Source organism: Thermobia domestica, chromosome 13 (genome assembly GCF_964235325.1).
Source record: "Thermobia domestica chromosome 13, izTheDome1.hap1.1, whole genome shotgun sequence".
NCBI classification, from domain to species: domain Eukaryota; kingdom Metazoa; phylum Arthropoda; class Insecta; order Zygentoma; family Lepismatidae; genus Thermobia; species Thermobia domestica.
The window spans coordinates 19,138,589-19,164,196 of NC_137466.1; the positions used below are offsets into that span (position 1 = coordinate 19,138,589).

A 25,608-nucleotide genomic window follows, 5' to 3' on the forward strand; every position below is an offset into this window, starting at 1 on the left:
GCTAAAGGAGACGGTGATGATGAGTAATGAATGAAAATAGTGGAATGAAGAAAGTGGGAGGAAACGGGAGAACCCCGAGAAAACCCACGCACACGGTGTTTGTCCACCACAAAGTTCACTTGGCGGGGGCTGGGATCGAACCCGGGACCCCAAGCACCAGAGGTGAACGCTCTACCACTGAGCCACCGCGGCCTCAGAAATAGATTAATATCGTGGGATCTTCGCAATGGATACATTAAAAATTCCATACAAGCTTATTACGAACCAGAAATTATAAAGGGGGTCACTGGAAAAGGGTGTGTTAAAATGGGGGTCGTGATAGGAATTAGGTTGAGAACCACTGGTTTAGAGAATTCTACTCTGTTTCGTATGTTTCGTATGGTAACTAGGATCTGTGAGTGTATTTGTGTGTGAGGGATAGGGGGCGATTTCAAGAGAACCTTCTTTGGGATTTGAGCACTCTAAGGTTGCGCCACTGAGTTTAGTTTTAGTTTGCTTTGAAACTTCAACCAGATTTCCTAGCTCTACAACGAAAAAGAGATATCGAGAGAGATTATGAGTTTTTCTGTTCAATATTCTTTCAAATGTGTTTAAATAACACAACTTGCTAGACAATATTGCTTTCGTTCCTAAATTTCCTGCAAACGATATTAACAAAAGAAGAGAACTCGAACAGTGCTAAGGTTTATTAAGATAAAGAAACAACTGTAATTATAGTTTTGTCTCTTAGCTTCTTCTTCTACGCTTTACTTTACGATATCCATTGTGAACGGCCTACTTCCGTTCCAATTCACTTTTGTCAAAAGTGATTTCACTTCGATTGTATTGACCGCTTCCTGTCCAGAATGTGCTGCCGTGACAAGATGTATCAAATGTGTTATATCTTTCAAGTCTATCGTTGTTAAATTCGTCAAGTGATCCAAAGCATGGTGTTTCTCCTTTCCCTAAAACAATGAATTTACAAGCCTAACAATATAAAAGCCTCGCATACTGATGTGCTGACAACATACCACTCTTAGCTTCGATAATACTTAGTAAATGTACCCTTCTTGCATGGTGCGTGATCATCATCTCGGAAACAATACATATCCAGATATAAGTTCACTGCCATGGTCGTTCATTAACCCTAATCGAACCCAACCCATATCCTGCCTCAATTCACTCATTCGTAACGACTACGAAACTAAAGTTGCCATCCTTATTTATTTTAGTTATCCGATTCCTTTTGACCTAAATTTTCGTACATTAACTGTGGAATACCCATCCCTTTTGGTTTCTACTCAATGTATGCTGTACATGCGATACCGCTCCAAGTACTTCATACCTATTTATAGCTATACTTAAGTGCATCTACACATTGTTCTGATTTCTTCATTTATACCTTTTTCATCATCCATATTTTGCAATAGCAATAGATTTTTTCTCTAAATATGAATGTAGTAGCTGTTCCACGATATATATATATGTGTGTATGTGCGAACGTTCAGAGGTTCGATTCCCATGTAAAAACATTGAAAATAAATGCGTTGCATTATTCGGTTTCCTCATAACCTCGTTGCTGAAGAGGGACACTAAACTTCAATAAAAAAGAAAAAGAGATTTTTCTTTCTTAGCTTTAAGATTTATTATTTGCCGAAAATGCAACGTAGTTTTCTAAAATCAGTGTAATCTGAATAGTGCTTTTTTTTTTTTTTTTTTTTACCCACATAACTTGATCTCAAACGTTCAACACTAGGATATTTTCAAACTTTATACTTTGAAGAAAGACTTAATTCAACATTTAGAATTACAAATTGAGATCACTGAAAAGGCGTACATATTTTATGTTACGTTTCGCGTTTTAGTGCGGTTTCACTTCAATCACTCATGACAAAGACAATCGTTCATCCTCAACATACTGCAGCTTTAAAATTCCATTCATGGATGGATTTTATAATTCTGCATTTACTCTGCAAATGAGGTGCATGATAGTACTGTATATAGCATGCTCAAAGTTAATATACAGGCTATTCGGAATACCTTTTGAGGGGTGATTTCTGGCACCAAATTAAGGCGAAAAGTATAGAGCAACCTGGGTACAGAAACACGTCTTTTCGGCTCTATGTTCTCCAGTCAAAAATTTGTTGAAAAAAATTGAAAAAACGTTAGCTCAAGAAAAGAATATTGGATCGAATTGCGATGAAAAGTTGCATTTCGTGATTTTTAATCTTATATGTGATTACTATACAGTTGGGTGTGGTGCAAGGAGGACGCAAGCGTAGGCCTTAAAAAATTAGGGAATACCTTGAGAATGCCACCAAAATTAGAGACAGAAAGTAAACACCAGACCTATGCTTAATAGATCATATGAGGCCTAAGTACTGGAAGTAGGTAGTCTATATATATATATATATATATATATATATATATATATATATATATATATATATATATATATATATATATATATATATACAATAGTCTACAATATATATACACCACTGTAGATAAAAAATTGCGTGAATTCATAGTTGTAGCCGCCGCAAATTTAGCAGAACAGCAAATCGGATCAAGGTTTGATAAAAAGATTTAGCAATTATTTTCATTCCTAAATCTACTAATGTATCACTGAATGTGGAGCAGGAGCAGCGCAAGGTTAACCTCAAAGACAGTAAGAACATTTGTGAAGTCAACTTTAAACAATCGGAAATAGTTAACATTAAGTAAACATTCAAGTATTTTGAATAAAAATACTCACAAGTACAGGGAGACAAGGATTGGAGATATACCTTAGTGATAAATCGAAAAGATGTGCGTGGCCTCCCGTAATGTAGTCGCTAACATTTTCGTGTTTGGTCCTAGTGATCCCGGGTTCGATTCCTGTTGGGGACACTCAATCGAAAATGTGTAACAACTTTTTCAGACCAGCCTTGCTGAGTGAGGTTTTTCTGTGTTTTCCCCATTCACACAGACAAATGCCGGGATGTTACCCAATATACAGAACCCAGGTGGCTTCCATTCTTCCCGTATTGGGCTTAAGACCACAGAGGCCGGTAATGTCCAGAATGTCTCTGGAAAAACAAAATAACAAGAATTTTAGAAATGATCAAAAAAATCATCAAAAAACTGCGCTCTTGGCCAATAATTAGTTTTGGATCAGGGGCCACAAAATTTTTGAACGGCCCCTAAATCGAGTTTTCGTAACCAAAATTTTTGAACGGCCCCTAAATCGAGTTTTCGTAACCAAAATTTTTGAACGGCCCCTAAATCGAGTTTTCGTAACTAACTGATTCATACTAGCTTTGCTACCTTGAATAACTTTTACTAAAAATACAAATCGCTGACCAAAGCGATGCTTATTTATAAAATAATAAATGTGTGACAATTTCTGCCAACTAACTGAACATATTGGCCTTCGTTTCATCCAAAAAGTGTAACATAGCATTTTGGGAGCCACGATGGATCAGATGTCACCACTGGTGCGTGTATTCCCTGCTTCGAACCCATATCGTGGGAATTTGTGCTGGGCAATACTGTATCTGTATTTTTTCTCCAAATTCTTCCGATTCGTGTCACATTTTCATTCTACCAGTCATTTCATAGCCATTCACTTTTATTAACCACGTTTCTTATTTTTACTAAATGACACAGGCACAAGATGGCACATTAAAGAGTTTGTTTCATTTAAATATAAGAATGTAAGATGTATAGGTTAGAACTACTTCATATGTCTTTGCTGGGATTTACTTGTAATTCTAAAAATGTTCCGAATTGCATTGTAGTATATCACAGGCATCCAATATTTTAGGATATTAGACGTCTAGGATCGAGATGTTCCTTAGTATACGTATTGTCTGGGCAAAGAGGTCACCTAGGATTGATGGATGATACCATCTCAGTATTTTTTTTTTTTTATGAAACGAAGGGAGACTAGGAGACCGTAGAGTCAGAATAATGTTTTATACATCTTCCCATCAATATATATTTTTACTACGTATCGAATCCAGGACCCCTCGCACCTAGGATCTAACGGATTCATTAGCTTCTTGGATGGAATGCAACCAATTGATAAAACGATGCCAAGTTACTAATGTCTACTTCTTATATGTTCAGTAAAACATGAAGTGCCCAATAACGAAGGAAGCATTGTGTCGTTGAACAGCGTGGTATGCTGGTGTACCATGAAGAACACACAATTCCTAATCAGTTTCCTGTGCGAGCTGAAATTGGGACATTCTGCTCATCTGATATGCGAACAAACGTGAAATTTATTGTCGGTGATACAACACTGATAAATAAGGTCCGTGGCCATTGACCAACAGCAAGTCTCTTGATCTCCTCAGAAACACCGTGGAACTAGGTAACCTTAAAATTTTCTCGTAGAATCGCAGATCAGCTAAACCTGGGGTGGAGAACTTGCGGCCTTCTCGGCAGCAGTAAACGAGGCACTTCTCGTCACACGTGGCAATGTTGATCAATGCTTTTTCTGGTATATTCCCTTTACCCTGTAGACAACTTTCTCTTTTATATGTATGGATGCTGAATTGTAAAGGTAATGAGACACGTACATACACGTATTATTTGTTACAAAAGAAAATGCATGTTTTTCGCGGGATAGTATCTGTTGTCCCTTAGTATCAGAATGAAATAGGAACTCGTATCTTTCTACCACCTCGCGATTTAGTTAAATATGTTAAAGGTTTTAAAGGCCTAATTCTTAACAAAATCGATAAATGTATTATCTTTCTTTATCGAGTTCATAAAAGATGCTATAGAAATATCATAAAACTTAATGAAAAGAAGAAACATTAGCCATATATTTACAGAGTATATGAGTTCTCTTAAATATTACTCCCTGGCTCATGGATCCGGACGGGAGTCTATCCACACATCCGGTATTCGAATCTTCGTTGCGCTTTGCTTTTGTTTTTTCATTGATCAGATAGGACAACAACCAAAGGAAAAATATCATTCCAATTTTAGGTGTGATTTGACATTCTACAATCCTTTTTTTGTTGTCAAGTGAAGAGGATCAAGTAGGATTTAACAAGCACCGTTCTAGATTTTTCTATTAATAAAAAGTAGGAATAGGTTTACAGTTGAAAACTAAATTTTTATCCGTAAAGAGTTAAGGCCAACGAAATGTATTTCAGTTATTTTGTGTGTAGTCAGCACGTTGACTTCCATCATCTTTATTTCGGGTACTAAATATAACTAAAATCTTTTTTCTTTAGAAATATAATATTCATAATCAGTTTTAAACAAAACAAAGAACATAGTTCAAAATCTCACTATACCATTACATTTCATTACAAAAACAAATGAAAAAACGAATACATTTATACTTAAAAATGTTGAAGATAATGTGACAAACATTATGAACCAATTCTGTGACATAGGCCTATTTAACAATGATTTATATTAAAACAAACTCCAATGAAGTATAAGTTGGAAGTTAGCAAAGATATTTGTCCTAATACAGTATGCCAAAACATTGTTTGAATAGATAGAGACTTTTCATTTTGAAATATACAACTTGAGTTCGATTCTCGATAGAATCTGGAATGTATTAAGAACTTTAAGCTAAGTGTAGCGTCCCATTGCTATAATATTGTCGTTACAAATTCACAAAATTAGCGACATATCCTGGAAGGGTTCACTACACCAGTTCTTGTTTCCCGATTTGTTTATAAATCAACATAGTGGATAATATTGTTACTACATGTCGGATTTTAAGAGCTGTTTTCCTTTTCATATATTCCTGGAAGAACAGAGAACGTCAACGTTTCATCAGCAAATGTAACAACTGATCCAATTTAATAATGCTAAAAAGGCCTAGTTTGCTTGTTAGATCCCATTTTTGAAGGGAGTGATTACATCAAACACTTTTGGAAGTTTTAAAAACTATTTTTGAAAGTTTAACGGAATGTTTGTTGTTATGCATATGATTTGCGATCAAAATATACGGTAAATAATGTTATTAGAAACAAAGTAATAAGCTTACATGAAATTTGATTTAATCTTCTTCAAAGTACTGTCCTTGGCTAGCAATGCACTTATCCCAACGTTGAATCCATGACTGGAAGCATTTCTAAAGGGATTCTTTTGGGAGGACGTTGAGCTGTTCTGCAGTGGTCTTCTCAATGTCAGGAATGGTATCGAAACGTTTTCTTTTAGGCATGGTCTTAATTTTTAGGAAGAGTCAGAAGTTCATGGTGCTATATCTGGAGAGCACAGCGAATGTGAACAGAAAGGAATATTTTTCGGCCAAAAACTCGGGGATCAAAAGCAAGGTGCGGCACGTTTGCGTAGTGAAGAAGGAAGGCATTTGTTCATTTAATCGGCAGTTAAAATGATTTACACAGACTCATCCGTGATGTTTGGTTCTTCGGAAAGCTCTCAAATGTTCTGTTTAAATAAATCATTTGTGCCACTTTTGCACGTTTTCATCTGTTTTTGACGTCGAAGGATGTCTTGATCGTTGCTCGTTTTCAACCTACTTCAGCCGCTTTTGAATCACTCATACTACTTGTAAACAGTCTTCAATACCACTGCTTCATCGCCACACACTGAGTTTGAGTTTGACATTTCATGAGCTTCTTTGGCACAGTCTTGCAGCCTAGAACAAAACTTAATATTGACGCGCGACACGTCATACGTCCTCACTCTTCTGCCTCTGGAAGCAAACATGTCACAGCTCGTTCAAACTCAACACTGACTGTACCAAAGGTTCACGCTACCGGGCTTACTACTTGAAATGGGTAGATTGCACTGTGCATTCATCGTGGTTTTTGATTGCGCCTTGTACATGTTTTTTTCTGTTTGATACGAATAAAATTTTCTTATGAAGAAACTGATCTACACAGTTCCTTCTAGAATATCTGTAAGTTATTGCAGTTGATTTGAGTTAAGCGTCTCGTTCAGCAGCGAGGCTACATTTGACATGGACCTACAGCTTAACATTGGGTCAGAATCACTTGAGCTCCTATCTGGAAATGAACACCGTTTTTACAAAAAAAAAAAAAAAGAAAAGAAAAAAAAGAGGATCTTATCAGAGCCAGTTCTTAGCTGTTGATGTTGGAACAAACGTTATATTATACTTGTTATTCGGAAGCACTGATGAAACTGGTACTAATTTCGTGACATGAAAGCAGTAAGACCTGTGAGCCGGTATACTGTTGTTGTCACCTTTCCTGCTGGTCTCGTGGGTAGTGAATGTGTCTTTGGTAAATGTAGTCCCGGATTCGATTCCCGTTAGTAGATCACTAAAATTTTACTTTAACTAGCTTTTACTTGCATTAGTCATCAGGCTCCTCTAGCCTAAATGACTTAACATGAGACATTAAATTAAATTTTCGTTAGCATTTATTTAACTATTAAATGTAATTCTAAGAAAAAACACGATTCCATTCTCTCTTCTAATTAAATCTGCACTTGTCTTTCTTTTGTGATATGTGCGTCTCTTTGTATTAAGACATTGCACTGAAAGATAACTACAAGGTCTATAAGAGTGTACACTTATTATTGTAGGCATGTAGTTACGTGAAACATGTAATTACCACTAGCATAATTGCTATTTTATGTAAGTTTAAAGTTTGCCATAAATTTCAACGTTTGTGTTTCATTATAACCCAACTTTACCAATAAAAGGAAAACACGGTCTGTAACTCCGTGCGCGGGTAATATTGAAACTTTTCTAGTGCGGATAACGCACGGTTAATTTCTGTTAACGTAACATCTCATTCTGCTTTACTTGAATCAATAAGTTGTGCTAATTTAGCCCTAAATTACGTATTGTCAAAATTCTAGTACATGTATTTGAAGGAAGAGTGATGTGAAAGTCATGTTAAAGATTGAATTCATTTTGTTGACCGAACAGAATTTGATCTAATCCACGACTTCTTACTTGATGAATACCCTAATCATTTAACAAACAGCAAACCCTTTTTACGCTTAAGTACATTTTCAATGAAATGATTTTTGTTTACATTTATAATTACCTTTGTAATTCTTGTGCATAGAATATTTCTTTAATTTATTCACCATTTAAATCTCTATAAGTCACAGGATTCGACTTAATACTTTTATCAACTATAAATATTTCTAGTGATCATTCATGTAAATATTCTTTATCTAATTTATTTGTATTTACTAACACGAACAGAATCACCAAGACTAAATTTGCAACTTAAACTCTTTCACTTTATTTATCTGCTTGTAATGTGTTCTATTCTTGATTAACATTTGAATAATTTACTTCTGCATTTGTCATTTTAATATTTAAATGATATGAACGATTCCACAATTTCATCTAAAACACCAAGAAAGCATATTTAGAATAAAATAATGATACATTTTTTCTTTTAATGCTCTTATAAACCGTTCTAGTAAGGCATTTTTAATTTCAGAATGAACACTATAATGATTAATTTCATATTTTTTAAACAACACTTTACATGTTGATTATAAAATTCGCCACCTAAATCTATTTGTACGTTAAACAAGGAAAATTTATTTTTTAAAAAATGTTATTGCTTTTACTATTTCAAAACCTTTGTTTTTAACTGAACACGATTCGCATTTCGCAGAAACATTTCAATAGAGCATAATAAATATATTTATAATTATTATTATACGTAGTTTGGAATATTTTGCATATCTGCTAAATCCATTCGGTGCAGTAACATAACACATTTTGCGTTCAAAAAATTTACAAACTGGTGCATATAACGTATACGCGTCTTGTAAAGCTATGAAGTTTCAGTTTCTTTTCAGATAATTTTGATGTAAATTCATCGAAACTGTTTCCACACAGCCCACATTATCACCCCAAGGAGGCAGGATAGGCGTGATAAGCAAAAATAACCAAAAGCGATCCATGTTAATGTCGAATGCATAGTTTTCGGAGTCGTTGAGATGAATAGTCATGATTCCAATATCGTTAAAGTCTCGATTCAGTCCCTACTTTTCAAGGTAGCTTAACCATTAAGTGTCAATGTCGATAACATTCAGCTGAAGTTTAGGCAAGAACGGACATGCCAGCTGAAATTTACAGAGGCAACGCCAAAGACGTTACTTTTCATTATTTCTTATATTACGTTCTTTATTTCTGAGAAGGACAACGCCTAAGGCGTTGTTCGTACATATATACAAGAGATTAATAGATAGTGTGTGTGTGTGTGTGTGTGTGCACGTTCTGCCATAACTGAAACGCCTGGAGCAATTTGAACCTAAATTGATGTACAATGATTTACAATCTGGTTAAAATGATATGCGGCCCATACATGTACACACTTGCATGACCAACATGCATGAAAGATTTGTCTCATCATGTATGTTGGAAGAATTTTTTGCCCATACACGCACCAACATGCTGTTCAACTTACTAGAAGTTGTTTGAGAAATGTGGAGGACGGAGACCGTGAAGAGTCGAATGGTAAGACAATATGATTGCTAACAACTAGTAGTGACCATCGAGGTCTCTTAATTCTACATGTCAGTACACAGGAATAAGTGTGAGAATAAAACTAGTTGCAATATTTTATTTTAATTACCTGTGGAGATGACTCATCAGGCTCTTCATCACTGCTGTATTCATCTAGGTTACTTTTGCTTACACGTGTTTCTTCCTAATCCGATAAAAATTAAGGTTAATCGTAATACCACAGGGGTGTAGCCATGAGGAGGAGGGCGTCGGGGCCAGTCCCCCCCAAATGATTTCCTGGAACCCCTCAACGACCAGTTTTTAAAATATCATCCTAAAATTATATCGCTCCAGTCATTTAAATATAACAAAGTTTACATATAGTTAATAATTTACGTTAAATTATTTACCGATTGAAAAATAATATGGTGTATCTTCTGTGTAAGGAATGACCAAATGCACAGGTTGCTACCACATCTACTACAATCGATTGATCTAGTGCTCCTGTGCGGATCATTTCCAAATTGGTTGAGTTGATTTTGAATTTAACGTCCCGTTCAGCAGCGAGGCTATATGAAACGTGGACCTACTGATTAACGTGGAATCCGAACCACATTAGTTCCCGCTGGGAATCGAACCCGGGTTTCCCACGCCAACATGTCCAAATTGGATGGAAATGGTTTAGATAATGGAACTAAATTATTCCACACAAATTATAATATTTTGTGTAATTTTTCTTTAGATTTGTGTCAACATAAACTCATAAAAAACAAATGAACTTCGAAATATATATATATATATATATATATATATATATATACATATACTTATTTGTAACAGCAGATTACACGATTTACTGTGATTTTATATAAGAGGCGGATCCAGAGGGGCGATAACCCCCAGAAGATGAAGATTTCTTATTTTATATATAAATAAAACCCATCTCAGAGTTTGGAGCTCTTAAAGGTAGCTCTAAGTAGCAGTATTATAACCCATCGACCCCCAGAAGTCCGTCCTGGATCCGCCCCTGTTTTATATTTGACAGTTTGTAGACAAACGTTTCAACAAGGTACTATAAATACTGCTACAAAACTATCGCCGTAAACTGAGTGTTTTAAAAAACAAATTTTTTTGTCAGTTGGAAAATATGGTGAAAAACAACGTTTTAATTCAGTTTTTCAGTTTGAATTTTATTCGCTTTTTTTTCACTTGGTGTAAAACAGGAAGTGATATATAGCTGTTAATAAAATAATTATAATGTTTTTTAGTCACGAATAATAAATAAATATTTTTGTCAGGAAATTTTAAAGAAATTAAATGAAATTAAAAAAAACAGTCTTATGTAGATAGGTTCTGTGTACAAGGACTTGGATTTAAATAGTTTTGCACAAAGGTATAACGTTTGCTTCGGGAAGTAGTTCTTGGTTAAGTATAATAAAAACTACCTGGTACATAATATTTTTGAAGAAAAAAGCTTTAAAAAACAGTGTGTTTAGATTTTCGGACGGAAACAAAAAAATCCGTTTTTTCAGCCCTCAAAATCTCTAGCTGTAACACATTTTTTGGGGTTTTGTACATTGTAGGTGTCTCTCCTCAAAAACGACCCCCCTAGATAAACCTGCTGGCTACACCCTTGTAGTACCATAACTTTGGCATGTAAACTTCATGAGCGGCAGAACCACTTAATTTCCTTTTTCTCACTTTGATGTGCTCTCTTCTGTAGTTGGAGCGCAACGTATTTATCCTCCTTTTAACAACTATCAAGTGTGGAGTGAGGTTGAAATTCTCTCAGCTTTTCTAGATCTTCAAATGTAGAATTCTTTACGTCATTCCCCACACAGTAGTTTTTTTTAATTTTTATTTTACCTTCCAAAAACATGGTACTTCTTTGTATACCTGAATAAATGCATGCACAGAATCCCTTGTCATGTAACGCATCTCTCTCTCTCTCTCTATGTTCGAGCCTGTGCATGGGCAATTTGTTCATTTTTTTCTTTTCGTTTTTTGTGTATGTGTAGTGTGAGAAAGTTTTCTTTTTTTGGCAATAGATGGCCTATGCTTACCGCTCGCCCACTCCCTTTCTTGGGGGTTGTTTTTAGCGTCCTCCAGCCGTGTGAGAGAGAGACGCGACAAGAGCTTTGTGTGTGAGAGAGTTCTTACATCCTTCGAGTGAAAAATTATCCATCTAAAAACATTAAGAAACTTGAGAACAATTCAAAATTGAGGATAGTAGACAACTGAGTATATCATTTTACATATTTATCAGAATTTTCTGTAGTTGTATAGTTTTTCATATATTTAAAATAAAAGCTTTAAAATGACAAACCGTCGTTAGGTAAGAAGCTCAACCATGGTCCTCCTTTAGTGCCGGATGAAGCAAAAAGTGCAGCTTTGGTGAACTTTTGTGAGTGTGTGTTCTGTAGTGTGTGTGACATTCTAAAACAATGGAGAACTTAAATATTAAAAAACGTACTTTGAAAGCCAAAATTACTCGACAGGAAAAGGCAGTGAGCCTGCTGTCTCAGAACGACGCGAACGCCATATTGGTTCATAGCGGGAAGGTCAACGAGTTACAACAAGACTGTTCTCAACTTTTGGACGAAATAGCTGCAGTTTCCAACGATGAAGAATTTAAAAAAGAAGAAGAAGAGCTCGCAGAAATGGAAACTAGACTTGTAAAACTAAGTGTGTCCCTAATGGATCTGCAAGCTACAACACAATCCCCTCCCAATAGTGAAACTCAAGCGTGTAGTGAAATGAAACTGCCGAAATTACAGTTGCCAACATTTAGTGGGAACTTATTCGAGTGGTTATCATTTAAGGACTTGTTTACTGCATCGGTGCATAACAACGAGAAGCTCTCGGGAGCTCAGAAGCTGCAGTACTTGAAAACAAGTCTAAAAGGTGAACCCGCGCAACTAATCCAAGCTATGCAAATTACTGATACTAATTATCAGGAAGCGTGGAACATTCTGAACTCTCGCTATCAAAACAAGCGTGAAATCGTGAATTCGATTTTAAAGCGGTTAATCACGCAACCGGTCATTCAGCAGGAATCGGCTACTGCATTGCGTAAATTAATCAATACAACGGTCGAGTGTACGCGTTCGTTAAAAGTGATGGAGCAACCCGTAGAGCATTGGGACGCTATTCTCGTGTACCACACTACCGAAAAACTCGATAGCGAATCGCGTCGGCAGTGGGAACTAGCGCAAAAATCAAATGAGCAACCCTCATTTAAAGAATTAACGGACTTCTTGGATCATCGCGCGCGCGCGCTCGCAGTCTCTAGCGACAGCAGAGGGAAGACTACGACGTCGAGTGATACAATGAGGCAACGAGAAAAGAGGCAAGCAGTGACACATCATACAGTGACCCAGAGTGAACTAAACCCCTGTGAGTTATGTAATGCTAAACACTCTCTCCATAAGTGCCCTGATTTTCAAAAACGCTCTGTAGCAGATCGTGTGTCGTTTGTGAAGAGTAAAGAGCTATGCTTCAATTGTTTACGCGGTTCTCACAAAAGTACCCAGTGTTCCTCATCTAGTTGTCGTGTGTGCCATAAGCGACACCACACATTACTTCATTATGAGCGTAGTGAGCCCCGAAGTACGTCGGTGTCACCTGACGGAGAACAAGCTGTTTCTTCACATGTTGCAGCCGAGAGAAACACTCCGCATGTGTTGTTATCAACAGCAATTATAAAGGTGAAAGACAGAAACGATGTTTGGCGCTCATTCCGTACAATGCTCGATTCCGCCTCTGAGACGTCATTTGTCACAGAAAATTGTGTTCAAAAGCTGGGACTAACTAAACATAAGACGAAAATAGTGATTTCTGGAATAACGGGTGCAGGTGTGGGCACTTCTCGTGCAGTGACGGATTTAGAATTTCAAGCGGTAGGTGATGACAGCGAAACTTTCAGCACCAGAGCAGTAGTTGTGCCCAAGGTTACATCTAATCTCCCAAAGGCACCAGTTCCGGACCCAAGCTTGTGGAATCACTTAAGCGGTATCAAGCTCGCGGACCCAACGTTCAATGTGGTGGGCCCTGTGGATATATTGCTAGGTGGAGACGTGTTTCCTTTATTATTGTGTAGTGGAAAACGAGTGGGACCCATTGGATCGCCCGTAGCGATAGAAACTGCTCTCGGTTGGATCGTCGCAGGGAGCATAGCTTCTGCTGGACGCAGTGTTACAGTTACATCTCACCATGTCGCTTGTGAGGTTGAAATCAGTTTGCAGAGGTTTTGGGAAATAGAAGAGCTTCCGCTAGCCAGAAACACCTCACACTAGAGGAGAAAAGGTGCGAGCAACATTTCAAAGACACATACTACCGGGACGAACACGGAAGATTCACGGTAAGACTACCCTTCAAGGATAGTGTAAAGACTCTCGGTGCATCTAGAGACATTGCTGTTAGAAGACTTTTCCACAGTGAACGCAAGCTTGCAAAGTCACCTGTCCTACAAGAGCAATATCGGGATTTTATGCGGAATATCTTGATCTAGGTCACATGGAGATCGTGCCAATAGGAGAGAGAAACGTTTCCCCAGAGAAGAGTTGCTACTTGCCCCACCATGCAGTGATGAAGCCAAGTAGTTCAACTACAAAATTAAGAGTTGTGTTTGACGCTAGTGCCAAAACGTCATCTGGTGTGTCATTAAATGATAAGCTTATGATCGGGCCCAAACCCCAAGAGGACATATTGCCACTATTACTGCGATTTCGAGGCCACAAGATTCCCCTGTGTGCTGATATGGCGAAAATGTATCGTGCTGTGCTAGTAAACAAGGTGTACAGAGATTACACGAGAATTGTGTGGCGTGAGTCGCCGGATTTGCCCATTCAGGACTTTCGTTTACGGACGGTAACATATGGTACTGCAAGTGCGTCTTTCCTAGCGACACGCTGTCTACAACAGCTGGCAGAAGATGAGGGTGAGCACTTTCCCCTGGCGGCTCCAGTGGTCAAGCGTGACTTTTTTATGGATGACCTCCTTTAGGGGCGGCTTCGGTGCCAGAAGCCATCAAGCTTCAATGACAACTGATCGAGCTACTGAGAAGAGGAGGTTTTGAATTGCGGAAGTGGTCCTCAAATGAGATTGAAGTGTTAGAGGCTATCCCACCTCATATGCGTGCCCTTTCGTTTTGACACTGACGACACACTTAATACGCTTGGTGTCGAGTGGTCTCCCTCCGCGGACGAATTCGGTTTTAGAGTGTGCCCTTCAAAACCCCACTCAGTGCTGACGAAGCGAATTATACTGTCCGAAGTAGCAAAATTATTTGATCCACTTAATTTGTTGTCTCCTGTAACCATTAAAGCCAAAATATTGTTGCAGACCTTGTGGAAAAACAAGTTGGACTGGGATGACGCACTTCCGGTCGAGCTTTGTGAAGTATGGTGCAAATACCGTTGCGAGTTACCGCTATTACGCGAACTTACCGTGGAGCGCTGTATCGTACCAGTAAATACAGTCAAGTGTCAATTAATTGGTTTCTGTGATACTTCTGAAAAGGTCTACGCTAGTGTCGCCTATTTGCGGGCAGAATGCGCAGATGGTCACGTGGAAAGCAGATTAATTGCAGCAAAAACGAAGGTTGCCCCAATAAAAACAATGACCCTACCGAGACTCGAGCTGTGTGCTGCTGTGCTTTTAGCAAAGCTACTTAGCGCTGTGTTAAAGGCTATCCTACTCAAGATAGAAGATATAATTGCCTTCAGTGACTCCACCATAGTGCTTTCGTGGTTAGCAGCTGAGCCTAACAAGTGGAAAACTTTTGTGGCAAATCGATTCTCCGAGATACAAAGCTTAATTCCCTCGGCTCGCTGGCGTCACGTAAATAGTGCAGAAAACCCCGCGGACAGCGCTTCGGGGGGAATCAATCCGAGTGAATTGTTGTGTCATGACTTATGGTGGAATGGTCCTTCGTGGCTATCACAGCCAGTGCTATCCGACGATCCGGGTCCGGACTTCGACCCCCACGCTACGATGGGAGAAAGGCAAAAGTGTGTGACAGCTATGTATTCTACTATAACGGATGACATCACAAACCGTTATTCGTCATTCACGAGGTCAAGGCGTGTTTTAGCATGGTGTCTAAGATTCCTCAACAATTTCAAGGCTAATTCCCCAAGACAAAGTGGGCCATTAACGGCTAATGAGCTAAAAGCTTCATTGTTATGCTTAGTGAAACAAACGCAAAGTGAAGCATTTGCTAGAGAACTAGAACATTTAAAGAGCGGTAAATCCTTACCCCCCAAGAGCCCTATTTTGTGCTTAAGTCCATTTATTGACAATGACGGGATAATGAGAGTGGGAGGTCGATTACAACACGCAGAGATCGCCACAGATCACAAACATCCCATTTTAATGCCAAAGAATCATAAGTTAAGTGAACTGTTGATTCAACACGAACATGAGGCTACATTGCATGGCGGCCCTCAATTGGTAACAGCTAGCCTGAGGTAAAAGTATTGGATACTTGGAGCTAGGAATCTAGTGAGAGCGATTACGCGAAGATGTGTAAAGTGTCATCGTTTTGCTTCCAAAGGAGAGAAACAAATGATGGGCTCCCTACCAGCAGCCAGAGTGAATTTTAGTCGAAGTTTTCTTCAAGTAGGTGTCGATTACGCGGGCCCCATTCTTCTTAAGAACGCTTTGAGAAGAAGGAGAGTGTCGCATAAGGCGTATATAGTTATATTTGTATGCCTCTCTACAAAGGCTATTCACTTGGAGCTTGTGTCGGATGCAACTTCTAATTGTTTCCTAGCTGCATTTAGGCGCTTTGTCTCCCGTCGAGGGATCCCCACTGATGTCTATAGTGATTGGGGGACAAATTTCGTCGGCGCTAGCAAAGAGTTAAAACAGCTTTTAGGTTCCAGTGCGCACAGAAAGGGAAACGAAACAACTTCAGCGTATTTAAGTGAACAGGGGATATCTTGGCATTTCAGTCCTCCCCTTACCCCGCACTTCGGTGGCTTGTGGGAAGCAGGTGTGAAGAGGATCAAACATCATTTGAAACGAGTTGTGGGCAATGTTACGTTGAGTTACGAAGAGAACGATGTATACTGTTCTATCTCAAATCGAAGCAGTACTAAACTCTCGCCCCCTTACACCAGTATCTAGCGATCCCAATGATCTTTCCGTGTTAACACCAGCTCATTTTCTCATTGGAGATTGTTTGGTTGCCATTCCTGACAGGAATCCTTTTGAAGGCAAAATATCCAACCCTCGAAGATGGCAATTAGTTCAACAGCTGACTCGCCATTTCTGGAAACGGTGGGTGCAAGAATACTTGTCACGCCTTCAACAAAGACCTAAGTGGTTGGCTCCGCGGAAAAACGTCCAGAAGGGTGACATGGTATTGTTAAAGGAATCCTCCCTCCCCCCTCAGCAATGGAAAATGGGAAGAATCACGGAAGTCCATGCTGGGACCGATGGACTAGTGCGAGCAGTAACAGTAAAAACAGCCTCCGGCGAACTTAAACGTCCGATTGTAAAGTTGTGTGTGCTTCCCTTTGAAATGAATAGAGAAGCTAGTGAAAAAAGAAAAACTTGTTCGCAATAGCGACGAATGTTTGTTTACGTTGTATAAATAGTGAAAATATAAAATTCTTTGTTTGTGTTTTTGAAATGTAGCATTTCAAGGCGGGCGGTATGTTCGAGCCTGTGCATGGGCAATTTGTTCATTTTTTCTTTTCGTTTTTTGTGTATTTGTAGTGTGAGAAAGTTTTCTTTTTTTGGCAATAGATGGCCTATGCTTACCGCTCGCCCACTCCCTTTCTTGGGGGTTGTTTTTAGCGTCCTCCAGCCGTGTGAGAGAGAGACGCGACAAGAGCTTTGTGTGTGAGAGAGTTCTTACATCCTTCGAGTGAAAAATTATCCATCTAAAAACATTAAGAAACTTGAGAACAATTCAAAATTGAGGATAGTAGACAACTGAGTATATCATTTTACATATTTATCAGAATTTTCTGTAGTTGTATAGTTTTTCATATATTTAAAATAAAAGCTTTAAAATGACAAACCGTCGTTTGGTAAGAAGCTCAAACACTCTATGTTTTGATGCTCCAGGAATAACGAAGATCATCCATCTTCAATGACCTTGGCATGCGACGGAGGAGAGAGTCACGTGATTTCTTCCGCTGTCGTGATTGGCGGACCTAAATATAAAACAGCCACCTTGCATGAACGAGCCCATACACGGTAAACATGCATGCAGAACGGCAAAAACATCAAGCATGTTTTCAGAAGATTTTGAAAACTTTCAACATGAATGAACGAGGCCATACACGATCAACTTGCCTGTGGTTTTATCATTTTTCATGCAAGTGAGGCTGTTTCTTCAGGCATGTGTTTACGTGTATGGGCCGCAATATGGAGTAAGACATCTAAAACTCTGATAGGGGTGGCTGTAAAAAAAGGGCGACATATAAAAATAGTGGAAAAGGGCATGTATCTATTACTGTCGAAACCTTAGTTTTCGGGGTAACTGATATGAATACTGACACTCACGACGCTGTTAAGTCCAAGTTCAACCAAGACAACCCTAGCACCCGCAGAGGGGGGTGGAGGTGGAAAGGACGTGACATGTAAAAATAATCGGAAACGAACCATATTATTGTCGAATCCATAGACATCGGAATCACTGAGATTAATACTGGCACTGCAATTGCCATTCAAGTTCACGTTCAGTTCGCATTGGTAGGTGAGAATGTCTGAAAAGTAAAATCCAAAATGACAGAGAATAATACCAAAACCATAGATTTCGAAGCATAGAAAACGGCTGACCCATTTAAAATAACTTTTATTTATTTATTTATTAATAATTGTTTCAGATAGAGATCTAAGTTCATTTTACACTGAAACAATGTAACAAAGTAGAGTGCACTGGGCTAATTATGAGACAAAAAAAAATCAAATTTTGATGTATCACGAAAACTATTGGACGGAACCTCACGAAACTTGAACAGCTTAATTCTCCCACTCCGGCTTGGGTAATTTTGGAACACCCCAGGGTAATTATAAGACACACGATTTTCTCAGTTTGTAAAGCACTTATGAGGATGAAACAAGGTGTAATTATGAGACAAGGGTTTCTACCTTCTGCCAGATATGGTGGAATATTAAGACTTCATACAAACTCTGTGAATATTGTTTTATTACAAGCACTTGTATAAACCGTTGTTTTACGGAGAATATTGTGGACATTTTTATTGACTATTTACTATAAACAAAGAAATTGTAATAAATATTAAACATCAGCAGTTAGATTGGCATTTTCTGATAATGCTGTGAAAAGGACTAGTTAAATAACATAGTTTTACCTTCAAAAATTTCAAAATAAAATAAAACAAATTTTACTTTGTTCCTCACACTATACGCTGCATATGATAAACATTTACATGATTAATCTTATACATATAAAAAGAAGGTAACTTTAAAGAATGTACACAAATATTTATGAACAACGCTCACATAACCCAAGTTCACTATAAAAAAAATTGTAGCCATAGCTACATTTTGGCTACAAAACACACACACCAAAACAAGTGCAGTAAATTTACACACTTTGTTTTAGGCTGTAATTATTGTAACATTAGGCAATAATATTGGTAAGGAAAACTAAGTAGTAATAAACAGCAAAAAATGAAAATATTGAACTGTCTCAGGGTTACCCCAGAAATTCAAAAATTGACCTCAAATTTCTGATGTCACTGACATATTTTGTATTGGCCAAAAACATTTTACATCGTAGGACTTAATACCTGTTATTTTTGGCTACATTTTAATACCTCTAACTTGCCAACATTCCCAGTCTTCAAAGATTTACACAAAAGTTTGTAGTAATATGTCAAAAGTTGAAATAACTTTTATTTTTCAACACGTTTTTAAAATCGACTTGACATCACGTTTCTAAGATGTAAAAGATCAAATCGTGCTACATGGATAGAAAAAGATTGTTCTCAATAACTAAAGCCAAAAAAACCACCTCTGGAAAAAATGACCAAACTGAGGTGTCTCAAAATTACCCCCAAAATCACTGTCTCACAATTATCCTATATAACAAAAACAATAAGAACAATATATATATATATATATATATATATATATATATATATATATATATATATATATAAGACTACGTTTACAGAGACTTTAGTTTGTTTTTAAAATGACTTTCAGCGTCAAAAATGTCAATATCTGAAGATACAGTGAAACCTGTCTATGTTGGCCACCATCGGTTCCATCGAAAAGTGGCCAACTTACAGAAAATAAGTGTGATTTGTGTATTTTTAGAATAGGATTTCTAGTATTATTTGATTGTAAAATTTTAATAATCAGTGGCACGATAGCTACTTATAAAATAATGTATATAGAGTAATCATAAAAATATACAGTACTAGAAAATATTACTCTAGTATGTTTAATATATGTGCATACCTTTCTCTTCCTGAAAACTGGTCTGGTACATTGGATTATTCGGATTGAAAACACAATAACACAAACAACCATGAAATAGAAGCGTATGTACGCAGTTTATTGGAATTGTTATTATAACACACTGAGTTTTCAGATTGAAAACAAGAAAAGCTAAGTTATAAATTGAGAAATTCATATGCAATTTATATGACTTCTTTTTAGTTGTTACTGAATGGTGGTTCATTCTAGATTTATTTGTTTTATTCTTTTTGGCAGATATGCACATTCTAATATTGTAGTTAACTACGTCTTGTTAATGAGCTAGAAGTGTTTCCCTCGGAGCAAAAGGTGTTTTGAGAAAATCTTCAGGGAATTCATACCTCAAAAACTCCACTATCTTTTGACAAGCCGACAGGTGCCAATAGTTGACAATTGAGATGGTTAGTTTTAACCTTGAGAATTTTCCGGAATTACTAAAGCTCCTCGCTGATGAGAGGAGTTGATATAGCTAATGATTTTACCAAAACAGATAGGGTAAACAAATACGTACAACCATTTCCTGAATTCCTGTACGTGCTTTTTCTTATTCACACCTTCCCTTTATGAGGGTAGTGTTCTGGCCATTGACCTCCAAGAACAAATCGTGCGAATCTATGCTTCTTTGTGTCCAGTCACAAATACAGAACACCTGCCTCTCATATGGGAATGGAAGTTAAGAAAAATAACAAAACTGTATTTTGCGTGGCCAAGATACACAGGTAAATTTATCATTATCATCATAGGGTAAACATTGCTTCAGTGTGACCAACTTCCAAGATAGACAGGTGGCCAACTTATAGAGTAGTAAGTAACGAATGTCTTATGGGGAAAATGCAGGTTCAAGACGAACTAGGCCAAGATAAGCAGGTGGCCAAGTTGACAGGTTTCACTGTAAATTATTATACGTACAATGATGGCAGTCTGAAGTATAAAGAACGTTGTATAATTGATAGTCTCGGAGTTACATATGTTAGTACCTATGACTGCGAGTAAGGTCAGAAGATACACGAAAATTGAGAACACAAACCAATAATTGGGAGTCAGTTTTTCCATTGATAACTTTATGAAGAAACAGCAAGTCTGCCACCATGCGTCGAGTATGCGGAGTCTGTATATTAAGTTTGTTTAGGGGCTGTGCTTTGTTAAGAACAGAATCAACGCGAGATAAATTTTAAGCTCAGGGCATATTCCATATCGGTGAGCAATATCCAATTCTAGGGGATACAAAAATTTTGTAGAAAATACTGAGTGATTTGAGATCGTGAATTTCAGTAAATCTGTAAAGAATACTCAGCATTTTCGTAGCATTCTTCACAGTAATAGTGATGTGATCAGCAGAATGTAAGTTTGTCATCGAATAATATTCCGAGGTCTTTATGTGTTGCAACTCTTTCAATAGGACTGTTAATACAATATATATATATATATATATATATATATATATATATATATATATATATATATATATATATATATATATATATATATATATGATAAATTTTATTTTTCTTCAAAGAAATACTAAGACAGAAGCGTTTTTGATGGTTCAGTTTTACTTCGAATTAGCACATCAATCAACAAGTTTACCGAGGATTTGTTGAAGTCGTAGGGCATCCTCTATGGAAGAAATTTTATGGAAAATGCTACAGTCGCCAGCAAAGAGAAGAGTGTTCGTAGGTGGTAAAGAAAGGAAGGAAGGGAGATCATCCACGTAAAAAGAAACAGCAGTGGTCCTAGGAAACACCAGAAAGAACTGGGTCAAATTTGTATGATGCATCTGGCAGAACAACACGCTGCATAGATCAGTAATTTGTCATGAAGATTAAATCTGTTGGATAGCTTGTGCAGAAGCAGATGGATGTCAATTTTATCGAAAGCTTTTGAGAAATCTAAGCATATTACATTGAATTGAGTAGTTTCTGAAATACAGTTTATAGCATGAATACAGTTTGGAACACAGTTCTTATCCACCTCAATATAAGTTTTTACGATATCATTTTGATTAAAGTGCGTACTCTATGGGGGTAGAATGTTTGCAAATTTATGCTAGAAGTAAAGCATGTTATGAATTTTTATTATTAGAGTTTTATTTAAATACATATCCTAACAGGAAGAGGATTCAAATAGTTCATATACATGTATTCTCCTCGTGTGAAGAAGGTGCATTTCAGCTAGTGTATACATTAAATAATAAAAGGATCGAAAATTTAACAATATTTATCAAGTGTTAAACAAATGTCAGCAGCTTTTCTCATAGAAAGAAGTAGTTTAGAGCCAGTAAAGTTTGTATCCAGATATATCTTCGCCAGATATAATCAGCAACAAAGTCCTTTTTTCTAAAGTTTGTCACGGGGACACTTACGGGGGTGAAAATGTATGGATAAATGGAGATAACAATAAATATACGAGACTCTGGAATGTCAAATTTATAGTTTTCGGGGTTCCTGAGATGAATAGTAACACTTCCGTAGCCGTTTAAGTGCAACTTTAGCCCCAATCGTCATGGAGGATTGAGGGGGCGTGAAAAATAACATGTCCAAAATGACTGATATTAGTGAAGAATCCATAGTTTTCGGAAGCGATAAAATGAATTGTGACAGACCCGATGATACTTGAGACCAGGTTTATACAAGAAGACACATAGTAGCCATTCCAGGAACTGACGGGACGCCGCCGAAAGTATTTGTTTATTTGACTCATTTTGAGAGGGACAAGGCGGAAAGCGTCGCTATTCATTATTTATGTATTTATTACACTCATATTTGCAGGTGTAAGGTCGAAGATGTTGTTCTTCGTTATTTACATATTACATTCATTGGCAGGGGCAACGCCCAAGGTGTTGCTCTGCTTTATTTATTTCACTCATTTCTTTACCTTCAAATATGATATTTTACATAAACCTTATCCTTCCCGTAAGAGGAACGGTTATTTCGGCTAGTACATACATTCAATTAATTCAAACTTGGATAAATCAAAATATTGGATAATTCGAACACACGTTTATTCTTCTTGTAAGTTCTACTGTAAACAACAGTAAAATATCATTGATAAATTGAACTTTTGAAGCTCTTGTTAGGATAATTCGAAGTAATACAATACATTTTTTATGTGTTGGACAGAGTGCAAACATAAGGATGCAGTTTTCAGCTGATTTTCAGTTATCAGGAGGCACAAGAGAAGAGTGACAGAAAAAAAATCATCTTATGACAAACAAGATAAATACGAAATAGGCGATGAAGTAAAAATACATGTGGCAAACTCATCTGAAGTTTCTGAAAAGGTAAAAAATTCAAGATTATTTATCAAATGTTACTAATGACGTATTTCACACAACGAAAGAAGAGTTTGTTGATCTGCAAAAAAAAAAAAAAAAAAAAAAAAAAAAAAAAAAAATCCAAACAAACGATGATCAAGTGTGGTCACTACTCATATATGTGTGGTTTTGTTTGAGAATTCAGTTGTGAGTAAACGTTTGTTTGTTTGCAGTATTGTGTCACGGAAATGATATGCTATTTTAAAGGTGAAATCTACTGGATATTTGTAAATACCTGTAGTTTCATGTAAATACAGTAGTTTCGTTCGCTTGATTCGAAACACACATCTTTGAACTCGACTCGAGAACTCGGCTCGAAAAAATTCTTCCAACTCGACTCGAATTTGACTCGAGTTCGAGTCGAGTCGAGCCAAATCGAGCCAAATGCTGTGTGTAGTTTCAAGTACTTTCTTCAAGCATCCTACAGAGGCAATACAATTATTATCAATGATACTACTGATACAACCACTACTACTTCTTCTTCCTAATAATAATAATAATAATAATAATAATAATAATAATAATAATAATAATAATAATAATAATAATAATAATAATAATAATAATAATAATAATAATAATAATAATAATAATAATAATAATATAACAACACCGTGTATAAATATGAAAGACAGGTGGTTTGTATCTGAATACTAAAAACTAGTTGACTGCTGTCCTCGGTAGTCGTGAAGTCTAGGAGGCAAGGACATCGTTCACGAAGTTCTGGGTTTAAGTTCCAGAGGAACAAGTATTCGGGTTCGAGCCAAAAATTGTTAAAAGTTATAGGGCGCCGGCCAAACATGTTCAAAACTGTTCGGCCCGGATTAAGAGTTGTCAATGGCTCGAGAGGCTTGGCTGATAGCTCATTCACTATCGAGCCGAGCCAACAACTCACCCAACCGACTCGGTGAGCCAATGGCTCACCTGAACCGAGTCGGTGGCTCATCCTAACCTAGCAGGTTTGAGCTGGTTCGCTCACTACCCGGGTTGGGCTTCTGCTTAGGTTCGAAACTTCTACCGTGCAGGTCTCAGTCTTGATGATAAGAACTATATACTTAAATTGGTGATCACGACATGTGAGGCAGTCACATTATAAAAATCCACTGACGTCTCGTTAATCGAAACGAGAAGAGATGCGAGCAACACTAAACGTATAATCTCGTAATCAACACTAAAAATATTAAACATAACTTCTTACATTTCTCATGGTCTCACTCTCTAGTCTAATCAGGCAATGACTTCAAAACGAGTTAATACGAGCTGAACAAGCGAGCCGTTTATCAAACTCGACTCGAAACTCGACCTCAAGACAGTGGCTCGACTCGAAACTCGACTCAAGAAAGTTACCTTTGACTCGACTCGTGCCCATATCTATTCTCGATGTATTTTCTCTTTTATTACCATTAGACTATGGAATTTCTTCACATTTTATGTCTGAGATGTAATTCAGACTGTTCTTAATCCATCTGATTCTGCATACTTCGACCGTGATACTGCTTGTTGTATATTTAGCTATAGTAAATGTTTTATGGTATACAGTATTTACGTCAAGGAGGTTCATAGAATTTCAAAACACTCGTGAAAAAATAAAACTGAATAATTTTCAAATAATCTGAAAGTATTGCGAACTTCTGTCCAGTTTCAATAGTAAAGTAAGTTTTCATGATTTATAGTAATGATAAATTACTAATGTCCACAGAAAAATATAATTTAAAAAATTGAATAATATATTACATTATTAAATAATTATATGGCATTATGTTCATTATTTGGTTGTTAAAGTGCTGCTGCTCTGTTGGACGATAAAGTAGAATACCATGAATTCAGTGAAAGAAATGCACAGAATAAAGTGAAAAAGTCAAATATAGGTGACAAAAATAAAGAGTAAAGACTAGAGAAATTAGAAGAAAGGATCCCATTAACACAGTTTGAGAATCGTGAAGCAATGTCAAAGAGAAAAGATTGTCTTGAAGTTAAATCTACCGGAAAAGTTTTTCCTCATTCATGGAATAAAAAAAAAAAAAAAAAAAAAAAATGAGGGAGAAAATGGAAGAAAATAATTCAAGCGATAAATTTTGCGAAGGTCAGGATTACAGTGAAGAATGATTTGCAGAAAACTGAATTCCAGAAGGTAAAATAAAGTTTATATTCAAAACTCACTCAGTGGTGACGATGAGGAATAGTAGATTTTCTGGTATGGAGGCCTGCACTATGGTATATAACTAACAGCTGGAGTTTTGTTAATAGGGTCATTCCATGTCAAATCACCTACAGCACTGTGCTTCAGTGTCTCAGATTCTCTTCAAAATTTTTTTCATACATAAATACCAATGAAATTATGCTAAATTATTTTTTCCGATTTTTTGGATGAGAAATGGGTTGGGGAGAAATTTGTGAAAAATGTAAATTTTGCTTTTTGGCACTC

At 37.0% G+C, this 25,608-nt stretch overlaps 5 protein-coding genes across 5 annotated transcripts in view; 4 read left to right on the forward strand and 1 right to left on the reverse strand.

The window, feature by feature from the left end:
- The window catches only part of LOC145668039 (mite allergen Der f 3), a 519,747-nt gene that overhangs the window by 462,955 nt on the left and 31,184 nt on the right, over window positions 1-25,608 (reverse strand). The window lies entirely within an intron of this gene.
- LOC145667515 (uncharacterized) lies at window positions 11,848-13,698 on the forward strand. Its single transcript, XM_081734988.1, has one exon. It carries the CDS (start codon window positions 11,848-11,850, stop codon window positions 13,696-13,698), a length of 1,851 nt encoding a protein of 616 aa, XP_081591114.1.
- Window positions 13,919-14,407, forward strand: LOC145667516 (uncharacterized). The gene has a single exon (XM_081734990.1). It carries the CDS (start codon window positions 13,919-13,921, stop codon window positions 14,405-14,407), a length of 489 nt encoding a protein of 162 aa, XP_081591116.1.
- On the forward strand, window positions 15,023-15,877 carry LOC145667517 (uncharacterized). Its single transcript, XM_081734991.1, has one exon. It carries the CDS (start codon window positions 15,023-15,025, stop codon window positions 15,875-15,877), a length of 855 nt encoding a protein of 284 aa, XP_081591117.1.
- On the forward strand, window positions 15,974-16,534 carry LOC145667518 (uncharacterized). The gene has a single exon (XM_081734992.1). The coding sequence runs from the start codon at window positions 15,974-15,976 to the stop codon at window positions 16,532-16,534; it is 561 nt and encodes a 186-aa protein (XP_081591118.1).

Excerpts from the sequence above, each read along its gene's own strand:
- LOC145667515 (XM_081734988.1), top strand. The coding sequence starts at position 11,848 with ATGGAGAACTTAAATATTAAAAAACGTACTTTGAAAGCCAAAATTACT.
- LOC145667516 (XM_081734990.1), top strand. The coding sequence starts at position 13,919 with ATGGAGATCGTGCCAATAGGAGAGAGAAACGTTTCCCCAGAGAAGAGT.
- LOC145667517 (XM_081734991.1), top strand. The coding sequence starts at position 15,023 with ATGACCCTACCGAGACTCGAGCTGTGTGCTGCTGTGCTTTTAGCAAAG.
- LOC145667518 (XM_081734992.1), top strand. The coding sequence starts at position 15,974 with ATGGGCTCCCTACCAGCAGCCAGAGTGAATTTTAGTCGAAGTTTTCTT.